The 14,230-nt window shown below is 40.8% G+C and overlaps 1 protein-coding gene across 1 annotated transcript in view; it reads right to left on the reverse strand.

The window, feature by feature from the left end:
• Window positions 1-2,766: 2,766 nt before the first annotated feature.
• LOC121572102 (adhesion G protein-coupled receptor L3-like) overlaps window positions 2,767-14,230 on the reverse strand; it is a 240,196-nt gene continuing 228,732 nt past the window's right edge. The window contains 3 exon segments of the mRNA XM_045221718.1: window positions 2,767-5,997; window positions 7,778-7,795; window positions 9,254-9,382. Coding sequence (XP_045077653.1) covers window positions 5,012-5,997; window positions 7,778-7,795; window positions 9,254-9,382 — 1,133 coding nt within the window. The 3' untranslated portion in view covers window positions 2,767-5,011.

The raw sequence follows: 14,230 nt of genomic DNA on the forward strand, positions 1-14,230 counted from the left end.
TGACCAAATACTTATTTTCCACCATAATTTGCAAATAAATTCATAAAAAATCCTACAATGTGATTTTCTGGAATTTTTTTTCTCAATTTGTCTATCATAGTTGACGTGTACCTATGATGAAAATTACAGGCCTCTCTCATCTTTTTAAGTGGGAGAACTTGCACAATTGGTGGCTGACTAAATACTTTTTTTCCCCACTGTATCTCTCTATTATGCATGGGAATACTTTGGAACAGATTTCCTAAATTAAAATCACCTCGAACTGATTTGCTAGTGCTTTTACTGTCTTTTATGTAAAAAAAAAAAAGGAAATACAATTTTGCTCAGAAAACTTAAATAAAATCATCCGCGGGCCAAATTCAGCCCACAGCACGCCAGTTATAGGCCTTCTCCTTAAGTGCTTTCCCAACGCCTTCACGCTGTTTCTCACCATTCACTATAAATAACTTTATATCATACTAGCCATATATTAAGTGCCTTTTTCTTGATTTGCTGTATATGTTCCCTCAAACCAACAAAGGACAGCGAACATCCTTTCAAGCCGCAAATTGCAATAACATGCACAATAACAAAGAGTGGTCCCATTCCCTATAGCATGTGTCTCAATTACTGACAGATATGTAATTTAGCTGTCAGACCAAGTGTTGATAGCATCTTCTTTTTTAAAAAATTTTTACAGACAACCTTGTTGTTCATTTTGTCACGGAATGCTTTGTGAACATTCACAACCAAACATGCAATATGACATTACAAAATGAGAAAGTCAAATCTTGTTTGTTTTGATATGTAAGGATTTTAAGTTCTTGTTCTTAATTTTAAAGGAGAGAGTTTATTTTCTCATAGCCGACAGGACGGGTGGCATGGACAGGCGATGGAGGTGGAGAGGAAGGAGGGACGAGGGGATAGAATATGTCCTTCCCTGTCAGGACCAAGGATATCTATGGTTACACGGACTGTCTGGGGGATGTGTTGTCTGAAAGGATTTTCTAGGGGGATTTGAAAGTTTGAAATGAATAATTGTGTATGTATGCCCTGTACCAGTGGGGGACAAAAAAGCTTCATCAAGAATAGTTGTGTTGCCTGTATCCAGTTGTTTTTAGTCTAGGAAACCATTTAAAACAACAAGTGAATGTAGAAACTGAACTGGGTTGTTCAGTTTCTTGTATATTTTAATTAGAAATTGTGCACCAATATTTAATTTTAAAATCCTATTATATTAAATGAAGTGCCCTTTAATATAGACCACATGGGAAATTCAATACATCAGATTTTTAATATGAATAAAGACTCAGCATTTTGACATGTCCCTCTGTGCACCCTCTAACTTCTAGGAAGATTTAAACCCACTTAACCCCAAGTTTTACCATCATTGTAAACCCTAATTATTTTCTTGCTTTGACAAAGTAATTTCTGAAGATTATTATTTATTTCATGTGATTAGTAATTCATTTTAGGGAGAAAAAAAAACCTGTCCCTCATTTTAAGGTCAACCCAGTTATGTGAACTGAACTCTCGTTTTAATATGGTGAGACTACTCGATTTTAAGTTGTAAAAAAAAAAGAAACAAATGAACATCTAATAGTCAGATCATAGTGTAAAAGCAGGTTCTACTCTTTTTGGCCATTTTCTGGTGTTTTGAGGTGGAAAACTGAGTGGGTCGAGCATAACACATCAACCCTGTTATCCATAGATAGAGGCTATAAATGTTTTAACAATTTAAATGTTTTCTGAAGCTTGCGAATTGCCCCCCTCCTGTTGTACACACCAAGCTTCCATTCCCCGTCACAAAGGGATTTGTGGCTGATTTAAGATGAAATTGTCAACACTGTTACGGTCAACCCTGTTACTTTATTTGGCACTTAATAGGCACTTACTATAGTCATTTTATTTAACCTCTTGAGATGGGAAAACATGTGCTCTTCATGACAGAATGTTAAAACTCATTCCATGTAACGACCCAACTATTCATTTGAATGCCCTTTCACCCCTGGAACCTACAGTATGGATACTGATTCAATTATTTAAGGCCCTTAGTGAGATGCCACACACTGCAGTCTCAACATATGTAGAGCCTTCCCCCTCACAGAACTAACGCTAAATTGACATTTTCTCACATTTCCAGTGAATGTGATTGATCTGACGACCCAAAAAAGTTAATGAAACCATCCTCCACACGAGCTAACATGCATCAGCATTAGATCATAGCCATCAACACACAAGCGCACACACATGGCTCAGCGGTTGAGTAGTTGTGCTCAGCGGTTGAGTAGTTGTGTCAATTCCAGACCTATGTTTATTCATGACGGGGCCGTTTTGTGCCGTGTCAGCATGTACACGGAAACGGCATGGCAGAGGCTGCGAGGGCCCGGGGCCCACTTATGAGCCAGTGTAATGACTCATTAATAAAGTGTATGGAGGCCAGAGTCACTTTTTCAACACGTTTCATTAACTCACCCACTTTGTAAACGCCAGTCAAACTGACACGAGGGCCATAGCTCTTCACTGCTACCGGAGAGAGATCTAAGAGGGGATCCAGCCTCATGTATATCCATGGGGAGGAAGGAAGCGTCCCTTTAGTGGCTGCGGGCCGTGAGCGGTTATGAGAAGAGCCTCACATCCCCTTGTAATTTTTCACTCGGCCATCAATCACATCTGCAACTCCATGAATACGGGATTGGAGGCGGACATTTTCTTTTTTTTTCTCCTACTGCTTTGAATGCATAACATGCAAAAACCAATAAAGCAAAGTAATTAGGAGAGAAGTGCTGAGTTTCAGAAACGGTATATTTGATTGGGGGAAATGTTACTGCTTCATATTAATTATGTAATATGCAACAGTCTACACAGCATGGACCATATTTTATGTACAGTACAACACTGGCATGACATTCATTGTCCGATCCAATGGCACTTCACTATCTTGACATACAGTACATGTAGCTACAGCTTGTATAACATTATATGACACATGTCATGTCAGATTGGGTCATTACCACCATCACATAGCTGAGTTAAAAGATCTGGAAAAGGCAAAATGTTCACGAGACAGTTCACCCAAATGTGGTTTCCTTACCCGATAAGAAGTCTATGGACAAGGTAAGACATCAATCTATGCTGTGGTGTTTATTTTTTTACATGGCCACTGTAACTGCAGCAGTCTCAGTTGAGAAAGTCAATAATTTGAAAAAAACAGGGTCATGACAGATTTTCAAGTAATAATCAAGGCTAATATTAATATAAAAATGAATGATTGCTTACCCACCTTTCTTCATAGCTCATGTCAGGGTAAATTGATTGATGTGCACTCTTTTGTTCACCCACTTGTTGTTATCCTCCATATTCAGAGTAAATATTATACCAGCAGTGACACATTGCCATTTATTGTGTTCATGAAATAGCTGAATCTATTGAGATATTATTTAAGCAGAGCTCATACAACACCTTCTTTATATGCAAGGCCTTGCTTTGCCTTTTGGAGTAATAGCAATGTAAAACCCACAGAAAAACACAAAACCTTTGTGATAACTATGTGGTAAATCTTAATCAGTAATTTATTTGTTGGCAAACAAGTTTCACTGTTACAACAAATATTAGTTATGAGGTCATTCCACTTGGAAACCAATACAAAAATGAATAAATAAAAAGCCATAACCTTACTCACAATAAAAACGTATCTGTGTTGCTAAATTCTTTACCTTCATTTTTCACTTTATTTTGTAGTTTGAACAAATAAATAAATATATTTTTCCCTTGAGGAAGAAAAAAAGTACATTTCCAGTTGTTTTTCTCACTAGAAACGTTCTCTCTTCAAAAAGTAAAATACGCCCTCTTTTTCTGTTTGCCTATTGATATTACATTTGTTATTTCTCTCTGAGAAGCACCAGTCTCTTATAACTGATGTAGGCCAACTCTTGGCTAACTTTTCAGACACTTGTGATTGTGTTCCTTCTATGGTGTGTGAACCATCATTCTCTTTCTATCTACACAGTGAAGAAATAATCAAACTGTGAAACAAAAATGGGTTGGAAAACATTGGTTGTTACATCGCTAGAGAGAAAAAAAATTATGTATGGTAAGTGTTTTGTTTTGTGATTTTTTTTGGGTGTTATTTCGTTTTGTTGCTTTGTTTGTTGTTTCTTGAAAAAAAGGAAAAGGAAAAAAAATGCTCATACTGGTGTCAAGACCAGCACAACAGAAAGGAAATGCTCCTAACCAACTACATTTACAGAGACAAAGGTTTGGGTGGAACAAAAATCATACTATTATGTGCAATGCTAGTATCTGTACATTTACATAGTAATATCTCATAAATCTCTGTTATTTGTTTTTTTTCTCTCTCAATTGTTATTGTTACAGCAAAAGAAAAAAAACAAGGAAACAAAAATATATGCTGTAAAGCACATATGATTTAAAGAGGTCCTTCATGATATTGTTCAAAATCAGTTTAGTCGAATTTGCAGGAACACTTCAGCAATAAATGTGCTGCAATATCACTAGAGAGGAAGAAAACCCCTTAAAAAGCCATTATGGATACAGAAGTATAATAAAATAGTCTCGATTTGTTCTGATTTGAACTCTACACATCAACTAGTAGCAGAATGTTTTTTTGTGGCTGTTCGTAGTTCCTTTGGACTGTCAAAATGCATTTCAGAGCCCGAGATCCCGCTGTTCCGAGTGCTCATCTCCCCTCACACGAAGGGGAAAACATAAATCCACACAGGGTTCGGGCATCTCAACAACAACAAAAAGTGAAATGCACATCAATTGATTTCTCCAACATCCAACCCAGACTAGTTATATTATCCACAAAACATAACAGTTTCAATTTCTGTCTGCGGTCAGTACTGGGACTGGCATCAGTTTCGATTATAGTCTTCGGGACACAGAGTAAAAAAAAAAAGGCTACCACTGCCGACGATTGATCAGCACAAGGGAGAACGCGTAGGGGGCGGAGGGGGACCACGGCGAGAAGGGATCAGGGCGGATGAGTCAGGGGGGTTGGGTTGTAGGCCTATAGGCTGGTGACGAGGTGCGAGGGCTCCTGGGGGGCCTCTTCAGGGGACAGATCCTCCTTGTTGGGGGGCACGATGAACCCGTCGCTGCTGCCCCTCCCTAGTTGGTAGTAGGAGTGCAGCTGGTTACGTGAGCCCAGGTTAGGCATGCTCTTGTAGTAGACATCGTCCTGGCTGGCCTCGGGGCTCTTGCCCGCTGCCAGGTGGCCCTCTCCGGCATCTTTATCGGCGAGGGGGGCGGTAGTGGTGGTGGTGCCGGTGTCTATGGTATCCGGTAGGCCTGCCAGCACGGGCATGCTGGTGTAGAGGGAGTCCCTGTTATGGTGCAGGTGGTGGGGGTGGCGGCTGGGGGAAGTGGGCTCCACATCCAGGGTATGCTCGTTGGTGAGCAAGGGGAAGAAGCTCTCGCTGTTCTCCTGCGGGATCCGCCGGCGGGACGAGGACGAGGTGGTGGTGGCCGAGGAGAAGGCTGGGTGGTGGTGGTGGGGGAGCGGAGGCTGGTGCGGCGGGCCCTGGTTGTGGAGGTGGTTGTGGTGGAGGTTGTCCACGGGCGGCAGCAAAGGGGGTCTCTGGGGCAGAAGGGGGGCGTTGGACTCTTCCCGAATCAACTCCAGGCCCAGACCTTCATCATGGAGGTGCGGAGGGAAGGAAGAATGATCATCCAAGTCCAACGTCACGTTCATCCCCATCCCCCCAAGGCCAACATCCTTGCCTCCGTTGCTCATGTTGTTCACCAGCTTGTTCATGAGGTTGCGGTTTTGCTCGGCCGAGCGGTCGTGGTTGTTCAGGTAGGAGGGGATGTAGTTGGATGTCAGCTCTTTCAGGATCTTCTTCTCCAGCGTAGTCTCCTTATGGTTGTAGCCCCGGTCGATGATCTGGACGCAGTCGCTCATGTACTCGGCGCTGGCGATGCTGTAGCCATGGTTACCATTCAGTGGTAGAGTATCCATGACACTTGTATCCCGGGCATTGTTCAGGATTCCCTCTGGAGAACAAAGAGGAATAGAGGAGAGAAGCTCATATGAGAGGGATGGAAATAGCTGTCGCTCATTAGAATGGCTAAATGTCATCCGCTTGGACGTGTTCACGCACACATTAGGCCCGCCAATAACTCTGCTTTCTTTTAATGTGAGGTGCAACCTTTAGAGTGGCTCACAGATTGTGATATTTAGTTTAACCTTTTCACTAGAATTTTGTGTTGTGTATATATGGTATGTCTACAAATGGCAAGATTGTCTAAATGCTTTAACATAGTCAATTGTAGATATACTTACCTTTTTACACACACAAAACACAAATTCAGAGTAAAATGATATATTCACATCGTACTTGTAATGCAATTACATTTCTTTCATAATTCTATGTTTGGCTTGTGTTGTAGTTGTGAATAACTTTGTCCAAAGATGAGAACACTTATAAATGTGTGACAATCGACAACATGTAAAGCTTTATGCACATACACTCAACGACAACAAACCACAGCCATGCATTTCATTTTAAGAGCGAGATACACAACCTACATCTCTGGACCCCAGTCATATTGGCCCCTATTTAAAGGTTCACTCAGCAATATGCCATAATTATATACTGTGGGGGAACTTGCTGTCTACAGCCATCAATAAAAACAGCATTTAAATCTGCCACAATGTGGGCAATGGGGATTGGGGATGGGGCAAATTGGGAAGAGCCAATCGTAGCAGTCTTGGCAGATTTAAATTATGTTGTTGATGTCTGTAAGCATGATGATGTCATACTGCTGTGTCTACCTTTAAGAAAGCTTAATCTTTAAATTGAGTTGGCCATAGAATAACATATAAAGTTAAATATAGTCCAAAGAGCAGGGTTTCCCAAACTCGGTCCTGGGGACCCAAATGGGTGCACATTTTAGCTTTTGTCCTAGCACTACACAGCTGATTCAAATAATCAACTCATCACCAAGCTTTGATTATTTGAATCAGCTGTGTAGTGATAGGGCAAAAAACATAACGTGCACCCCTTCGGGTCCCCAGGACCGAGTTCGGGAAATGCTGCCATAGAGGGTATGACGATGAGGGTAAACTTGACAGTTATACGTTAGGAAAGGACTTTCTGTTCTCTCATGCAGAGAAAGTATGGATTCCCAATTGTAAAATGTCCACGGAGATGTCAACATTCAGCCTCACACAAGGTCATCAGGCTAGTTAAAATGTGTCTAAAGTTAAGCCTCTTCCCCTACTTTTTTTTGCAGTTCAAATATGAATGTACAACATAAAACTATGCTGGTGGTTACCAAGTACCAAGATTGGCCGACTTCTCAGATGAATCCGATATCTTGGGACCATGAGCATGTCGGCTACTTTGGCCAATTTAATCTTACATTATGGATTACAATTATGTCAACTATAAGTGACAATGACATCTTATGATATCAAATGGATGCACCTTGGGCTGGTTATTTTGCAGAACATATGAAGTTCTTTCAAAGCATCTCCTATCTGAATATATTTGACGGATATTCTCCAGAAGAGGTTAATCATTTCGGAGGAACGTCTGACATTTTGAACAGTGCATTGAACATTGTTCAGTGAACAATAGTATTCACACATTAATTTAGATTGACTCTCACATTTCTATTTGTCAAAGGAAGACCTGTGTTTTTGAAATTGGATTTCTACTTCCAAATAAGATGACTGTATTCTCATACTCCTTCGTCAGCATAGAGTGAAAAGAAAGTAAAGCTAAGGTCAATTACATTTGGTAAGCAATGTTTAGTTTGACTCCCATACTTGTCTCTCTGTAGGGCACTTTTAGGGACAGCATGAGGAAAAGAAAAGACAAAGAAAAAACACAAGTAAGCATAACAGTGGCAGGTAGAAGAGATGTGCACACAGGGTTGATGATGCTTCCAGAAATTACATCCCGTGCGTCATGTCACCATGCATACTTGGTAAACCTTTCTAAGAAACTAGGATCACAGTATATTCAAGGGGGGGATGAGTTTACATATATGATGTATTAATCTTGTTATAACATGTTAGTGATCTCCATTGCCAACAAACACTTGAGCACATGCCTCTATCATGCATAGATTTATTTTGCATAGAAGTTTGCTGAAGTTTGTAGTGTCTGTTCAGATAAAACCAAACCATGAGCAACCACCTGACAACAAGTTGTAAAATCCTACACTTCCCCTTTAACTTTACAGCTCAGGTGTTAAAATCACACCTACACAACCTACATGCATTTCCTGTGGTAACATTTGGGAAAAAAAACATTATATTCAACTGACATGCAACAAGTCATGACAGACTAGTAGAATGTGTAAGATATTAGCAAGATTTTAGATAATGGATTGGTTCACATGCATCACTTTATTGATATTGTCATATTGATCCAGTGAGTACTATGTGAGTATTATGTATTACTATTGAGTACTATTTTGGATCGGTTAAACTCATTGATACGGTATTGGCTGCTGGAGTTATTGATCTGATTAAATAAAGTTGAGTCCCATTTTCAGATGTGACACATTTTGCCTGACACATGAACTTTTAATATAATGGGCAGCTTTGGTAGAAGAATGTCTTGTTTTGTCGTAGTGCATTGATGTTGTTTTTTGTTGGTTGTGCAAACAGACTTCTTTGCAGATTTTAAGGCACATAAGTCCAATGCAATACTGGCCATTTACATCATTGGGAATGTTCAGTCGGATTATATATACAGTCATAAACATTGCCAACATTTTATAACATCATGTAGTCTTATTGGAAAGGGGCCCAGAGGCATAACAGTTATGTTGTTTATGCTAGTCCATCAGTAGCTCAGCTTTGTATTGTTCATATTAGAATCATAGATTGGGAGGACTAACAGAAAGATGTTCATTTAACCAACTACCATCAACACTTAGAAAACAACAGACATAAGACTGTAGACACACAGGACAACAGTGCAGCAAAACCTTAACAAGTGACTGGTGGTGTATTCAGCTCCCAATTGGCGCACCAATGTCCCTTCCCAATTGTTTAGTGTTTGTCGCACCATTTCCCCACAGTGAATTATGCATGCAGGCACATGAATAGGTTTGGAGTGTGACAAAATGATTCCCAAATGGGAAGCCACCATACACCCCCTCCCACCATAAGCCTCCAGCGAAAAAAAGAAAATGAAAAGGTGCAGGTCTTTTCGGGATAAAGCATTTTTTGGGTAGCAAACAAGTAAGGTCTAGCGACATTCATGATGGAATGAAAAGAAGGCTAGCACACCTTGCGTGTTGTACATGCCCACTGACGGGTTGTTATAGACGGCCGATTCCCCGAGTAATGTGTTATAAGGATTGTTAGTGCCATGGGGACGGAGGAGAGCGTTAGTTATAAGATGGTTAGCCATAGCCCCTGGAGCAGCCAGATAGAGACAGAGGGAGAGAGAGATAGGAAATAGAGGGAGAAAGAAAAAGAGAGAGAGACATGTCAGTCAGGCAGATGCAGCCGAGGCAATGACAGCAATAAACATTCACACGCTCATTAGAGTGAGTTGTTAAACAGTTGCGCTACAGACGTAGCAAAGCTTGAAACAGACTGACATGACCATGGTTATCAAGACGGCAGCAGTGAGGTAGGTCAATAATGGGTTTTTTCTCAATGGGATAAACGGCCATTTAGCATTGTTAGCATTGGTGTGCTCACATTCAAGACATGATCAGCTGAGTGTGCAACAGTACAGTATGTTTAAGCATAGACAGATTCAAAGCAAAGACATAACACTTCAATAACGGACCTGAACATTATCAAATCACCACTCTTGACAGATTAAGACATGTTAATACCGAAGTATACCAGGTTTTTCTGCTTTACCCGAATTTGATTTGAATATGCTACGAAAGCTTTTGGTTGGTAACATTTCAGGGTTACTGTATTACGTTGTGTAAATGTTCTAGATCTCACATGCATTTTGTCCATTGAAATTATTTGCATTCAACTTTCCCGCATAGACAATTCCCTGGCAGAAACAACCTCAAATTAAACATCTTCGTGGATGGTAGTCCCCATTACAGAGCTCATTGTAGTCCCTTCGCACTATACCGGCTCTTTCTGCTTTACTGCCTTTGAACATAAGCGGAGGTTTGTGAGCACAGAGACTCCGATTCTATTTGTCCAAATGTCACCCCTGGACTATGTGGCAGTGACTGATGCCTTGGTCTGTGTGACTAATCTGCTCCCAGATTAGTTCTGAATAAACCTTTGACTTTGAGCAATGTGATTAACTGTCGCTAGACAATACAACGATTTATATGAAGGAGCAGGAGGTACTGTAGTTTGGATGTGGGTTGGATTCTTCACAGCCGTTAGTGAGGAAAAACGGACTGTCTTTTGGGGGGAAAATTGCTTCATTTAGTGAAATATTGAAATATTTTGAGTTACGGTATCCAGTTGCGAACATATCTGCAATAAGCTCCTGTTTATATGTTATGTTCGCAACACCGCAACACCTAAGAGTTTTCTCTCTTCAGATTCAGAGCATATATCGAGATCCTAACATGTGCTCTGTGACATGCCCGATTCAACTGTGCAGTGTACCAATGCCAGAGTGCGTAAATATCTTCGGAAAACATCTTTCATCTGAGGCGGAAATGCACGCCAATTAGTTCTGCCGACGCAGTAGCCTACACTGTTCTCTCGCAGTGCTCTGAATCTGTCAGAGCGAGGAAGAGAGAGAGAGAGAGAGGGAAAGAAAGAAAGCGATGGAGATAAACCACTTCTCTAACGACATATGACTCTCGTCTTTGACAAACAGTGTCAAGGAAAGTCTCAATTATACGTCTGAAAACGAACCGCAACCAATTCTGAATGGAGAGGTATAGGACTTAAGGAAATGGCAGGAGTTGGATGATGTATGACTAATTATGATAGCTAACGTTGAGGATTGAGTACAGCTCTGTTATGCATCCTGTACTAAGTGTATCAAGCACTGTGCTAATGATGACATGTTGGGAATGGGCTAACAGTTACAGTATGTGTTATGTGTTGTATGCTAATTGGCCAGCAAGGGCATGATGGGAATGATACAGAGGCGATATATCTGTGCTATTGTCTTACCACATTTATTAATGCCTAGAACTATAACCTACATCAGGTTCCTGCTGGGTTTTCTACTCCTTTGACCGTACAGGGAACAAAAAGGCCGACATTATAATTTCCTGAAAGAGAACCTTTAAATATCAGTTATCCAGTTGAATAACTTCACTAATATAGTTTCAACAGGCAATCTTTCTATGAATGCAGTATCTTCAACTCCAACACTATCTATCACAGTGGTCACCAACGGGTCGATAGCGATCGAATGGTCGATCTCCAAGGCTTTCCTAGTTGATCGCCAAACATTCCTGTAAAAAGCCCAACGATAAAGCCTTGCGTTCCGATTTTTATATTCGTTTCGCGCTGTTTGTGGTAGGTGTACTTGATTCAGCTGCCCTGTGCGCCAGGTAGTCAAAGTGTTCCCATTTTGAACCATTTCGTGCGTCTAAAGGTACAAACGCCGCCTACCCGGTGGGGCCCGGAGATCAAATCAAGTGCACCTATAGACCAACTAGATAGCTCAGATCACTTTGTCTGCACTCCGCATCTTCCACGAGCCCACAGCGAAGTTGATAGTCAACTGTACTGAGTGAGATTTCAAAACTTTAAAAACCATGACTAGAGAGACTGTCAGCGAATACAGCAAAGAGCTGCTGTTTTTATGAGTGAGTTCATGTTTAAGATTTTATTCAGCACTGTCAACACTTTATTCAACACTTTTATAAGACATAAAATGTCCGCTCCCTATCCACTCACGCTACAAAGTGTATCGATAGACTTGCATTTTTATTAGCGGCTTGTGTCTTTCTAATATCGAATAGTAGGCCTAGTTCACGTTCTCTGGTCTCGAGTTTCGCCATCAGCTGGATTATGGTGACCCCTTTTTGGTCAGTCAGCGGAGGGAGGAAGAACTGAGGGACGGTGAGAGGCAGCCTCTCTGCTGCGCTCTCTCACTCACACGCTCTTTCTCTCTCACAAGTAATACAACAAATGATATATTACTAGTGTGATCATATACCTTGAGTTTTGAAATATAATTTTTAAATGGTCTGAGAAGAACATCATTAGCAGGTCAATTCAAGAATTACCAATACGCATGAGTAATGTATTGTGATCATGTATGAGCCTATAGCCTACTGCACAAACCTCAATGCTACAGAACTGTTTTTAAAGGTCCAATGCAGCCATTTTTATCTCAACATCAACTAATTTTTGTGTAATAATTAAGTACTTTACTTGGATTGTTTACAAAAAAAAAAAAAAAAAAAAAAGCTTCTTAGCAAAGTGCAATTTCTCAAGCAAGAATTTTGCTAGGACTGTCTGGGAGTGGTCTGAGTAGGGAGGGGAAAACTAAGAACTAGCTGTTATTGGTAGAGAGGTTTGGAACTGTCTTTCTTATTGGTCTATTAACTAACTTACCGCCTGGTGATGTCACCAGGCAGGCTAAAACTCCACCCACCAAATCAGGCTGAAATTTCAGACGGTCTTTTCAAACAGTTCTTACACTAAAAGGGCATTATCATCATTTTCACAATTTCACAGGTACATTTTGCATAGTCTTACGTATTTTAAGTCATGTTTTTCTTTTCATTCTGAGCGGTAGATCTCGGCCTGCATTTGACACAGAAAGTGGTCTCAGCACAGAAAAGGTTGGTGACCACTGATCTATCATGTTGATGCATCGGAGCAAAATCACGATTTACTCAACCGAACTAATTTTTTAGACGTAATTTACATATGCTGTTTGATGTGTCAATTAACATGGATGTATGTATCCATTAAGTTATTGCTTCTGTTTGATATAATGACTACATGCTCCTTTCTTGTTGCTGTTGGTTCTCTAATTACGAAGCCTTCCAAAAATACCAGCCTCTTTTGATATGATAAACAGCTCCTCCCCACCCCCGGCTGCTCGCCCACTTGTGTCTGTGTTTGATAAATTGGATCATTTCCAAACCGTACCGATTGTGTAGCAATAATCGTGAATGCGGGGATAAATTAAACATGTGAGGCTATCAAGATGATTGCACGCTTCCCTCTCGAGAGGAGAGAAGTATGGAGTCAGCTGCAGTTATGCAGAGACTATGAGGTGGGGTACTGAATACCCATTCAAAAAGGACTCCCAGGGAGAGATGTATGCTCATACACATAATTCCATAAAAACATTGCAGAGAAGAGCAAGGGGGAGGTGGGTTTCTATTCCCATCTGTTTGTGATGCTTTTGACGCTTCAGAACATGATGTGTTATCCTGTGCCAGACGGAAAATGCATCTGGGCAGACTTAGTGTTTATTCCAACGCTTCATACATCAGACCCGACGCGTTTCAACGCCTTGAGCTGAAAACGTGTTAATTAATTTACTCCTCTCTTCCTGGTCTTCGTGATAGATCTATGGCAGTGTCTTCTGGGCCTGCCCACCCCACCGAGCTCCACCCCTTTCTTTCTTTCTTTCTTTCTTTCTTTCTTTCTTTCTTTCTTTCTTTCTTTCTTTCTTTCTTTCTTTCTTTCTTTCTTTCTTTCTTTCTCTTTCTTTCTTTCTTTCTTTCTCCCCCTCCCTCCCTCCCTCCCTCCCACCACTAAAAGCCAATGTCTTGGGATGGCGCTCGTCGCGGAGTGCCTAATTGAGATCTCCACACTTCCTCTCGCCGTCTAACATCAATCCGTCATCATAACTGGGCATTAGTGTCTAAGGGAGAGGGAGCGACGAGCAGATTTAGAGAGTGAGGTAGAGACAGGGACTCAACCCCTCCAAGGGACCCCATGACTGGAGAGGAGTCGTCCCTGAGAAATGTCAGAGTGTTGGCATCATCATCTAGTGCAGATAGGATCTAGGAACCTATGATAGATGCCTCTCACACTGAGACCTCAGAGTCAGCACTTGACACGTATTTATTTGGACCGCCGTCCAATATGCTATGGTGTATTTATTTAATAGTTAAAGGAGATCATTTTCATCATATAATGAAATTGGGAGATAAGCCTTTGTTGATGGTTACATATTTTATATATTTTTAGGTGACAATTATGTAAAATAAAGCAATTACTATTACTTTCCTGGTTTCACACTAGTTTGGTTGACAGCTGTCATGAAGATGTGTAGAACATTAACAAACATGCTCTTGTCTAACTGTTTTTTGGTTAGGCAAATAAAATTATGCTTTTATGCTT

The sequence above is a fragment of the Coregonus clupeaformis genome, chromosome 8 (genome assembly GCF_020615455.1).
Source record: "Coregonus clupeaformis isolate EN_2021a chromosome 8, ASM2061545v1, whole genome shotgun sequence".
In the NCBI taxonomy this organism is placed as follows: Eukaryota; Metazoa; Chordata; class Actinopteri; order Salmoniformes; family Salmonidae; genus Coregonus; species Coregonus clupeaformis.